This window comes from Melampsora larici-populina (assembly GCF_000204055.1).
Source record: "Melampsora larici-populina 98AG31 unplaced genomic scaffold MELLAscaffold_447, whole genome shotgun sequence".
NCBI classification, from domain to species: domain Eukaryota; kingdom Fungi; phylum Basidiomycota; class Pucciniomycetes; order Pucciniales; family Melampsoraceae; genus Melampsora; species Melampsora laricis-populina.
The window spans coordinates 2689-4373 of NW_006769156.1; the positions used below are offsets into that span (position 1 = coordinate 2689).

The window sequence follows — 1685 nt, forward strand, 5'->3', positions numbered from 1 at the left end:
TTGACCAACAACTCATCCTTCAGGATTAACAAGGAGTGCAGTTTCCGCAGTAGCATGAGTCCCAGAACCGCCCTGTGACGGTGCAGCAAGTCCTGGCGGAGGTAATTCATTATTCAAGTGCAGTCCCTCCACAACTGACAGGGAGCCGGGGCTCATTTCACCCAATCCCGGACAACTTATGTATACGCGTGTATTTATCATAGCTGCATTTGAGTCTCAAGAGTATAAAGCCCTCTCAAGTGGCTTTTGGAATAATTTGTATCTTATCCCTCAGAGGGTTAAAGTACCTCTGCGCTGAGACTTTTGGTGGAGTCTTACAACTTGGATTCTATGACCATTAACTGGTCACCGTATTTGATTTTGGTCATTGGTGACCTGTTATCTAGAGAGGTGCATGTATAGGTGGTTCATTGGTTATTTGATTTGGAGCTATGGAACAATTCCTGTTACATCTTGTGTGCGTGGTTGGCTTAGATGTATTTTGCAGCATTATCCAGGAGAAAGACAAAGGGGCATAGGGCATAGGCATATCAGAAAAAAAACAGAAAAACAGCATAAGGTTCAGGTCAACGGTGTCTTGTAGTAACACACATTAACAGTTGTGTTGAGCTGATGTTTGCTACGAGTGGGGTGCATTTAGGGTGTTGTAGGAGTCAGGCTGTATATTCCAGACATTGGTGGTGTACACTTAGGAGGTGGAGCAATTGAGGATGAGGTAAGTTTCCCTTGTAGAAAAGTCCAAATAATCAGACCATCATGTAGGTTTATATTGTACTAGGCTTGGTGCTATCTCCTTCTTCAACACTCAGGTTGGTTATCATAAATAGGCTTTTACCAGCATTTCCAATATCACAGTCATCCATGGGAAGAACTGATAAAGAAGCTGATTGCCAGGGTTGTCGGGCAATCCCTTGGTTCAGAAGTGGTTTACCACAATCACGTGGAGGAATCAAAGGATGAGGTAAGTTACTGTTGTTGAAAGGTCCCAATAATCAGACCATCATGTAGGTTGATATTGTACTAGGCTTGGTGCTATCTCCTTCTTCAACACTTGGGTTGGTTATCATAAATAGGCTTTTACCAACATTTCCAATATCACAGTCATCCAGGAGAGGAACTGATGAAGAAGCTGATTGCCAGGGTAGTCAGACAATTTGTTGGGTCTGGCCCGCGTAGCGGGTCTATTCACGTAGGGCAATACTTTACTTGGTTTGGCGCTATCTCCTTCTTCAGCACTAGGCGGCTGGTGATCATAAATAGGCTTTTACCCGACCGTTCAAATACCAAGGTCATTTACAAGAATGACTCTTTTTGGAGGATTAAAGCGGGTTGTTGCTTTAACTGATTTGGAAGTTGATCATCCGTATTTTTGAATGATTCATGGGTTATTTTATGTAGGGCAATAACTTACTTGGTTTGGTGCTATCTCCTTCTTCAGCATTAGGGGGTGGTTATCATCAATAGACTTGAACCTAACTTTTCAGATATTAAGGATTTGTAACGTCCTTTAATAGAGTTTGATCAACCGTATTGTTTGGAGGATCTAAGTGGGGTATCTTACTCAATCAGGCGCTATCTCCTTCTTCAGTCTTATGACTGGTTATCATAAATAGGCTTTAACCTGACTTTTCGGACAAAATAGGGTAACTTCACTTGTGATTGTTCAAATGATAGTAGAGCACATT

General features: G+C 42.1%; 1 protein-coding gene across 1 annotated transcript; it reads right to left on the reverse strand.

Moving 5' to 3' along the window:
• Positions 1 to 764: 764 nt before the first annotated feature.
• On the reverse strand, positions 765 to 1441 carry MELLADRAFT_114735 (uncharacterized protein; the record flags this gene model as incomplete). Its single annotated transcript, XM_007419745.1, has 3 exons — positions 765 to 969; positions 1086 to 1261; positions 1412 to 1441. 3 exons carry the CDS (start codon positions 1439 to 1441, stop codon positions 765 to 767), a joined length of 411 nt encoding a protein of 136 aa, XP_007419807.1.
• Between the last annotated feature and the right edge of the window lie 244 nt (positions 1442 to 1685).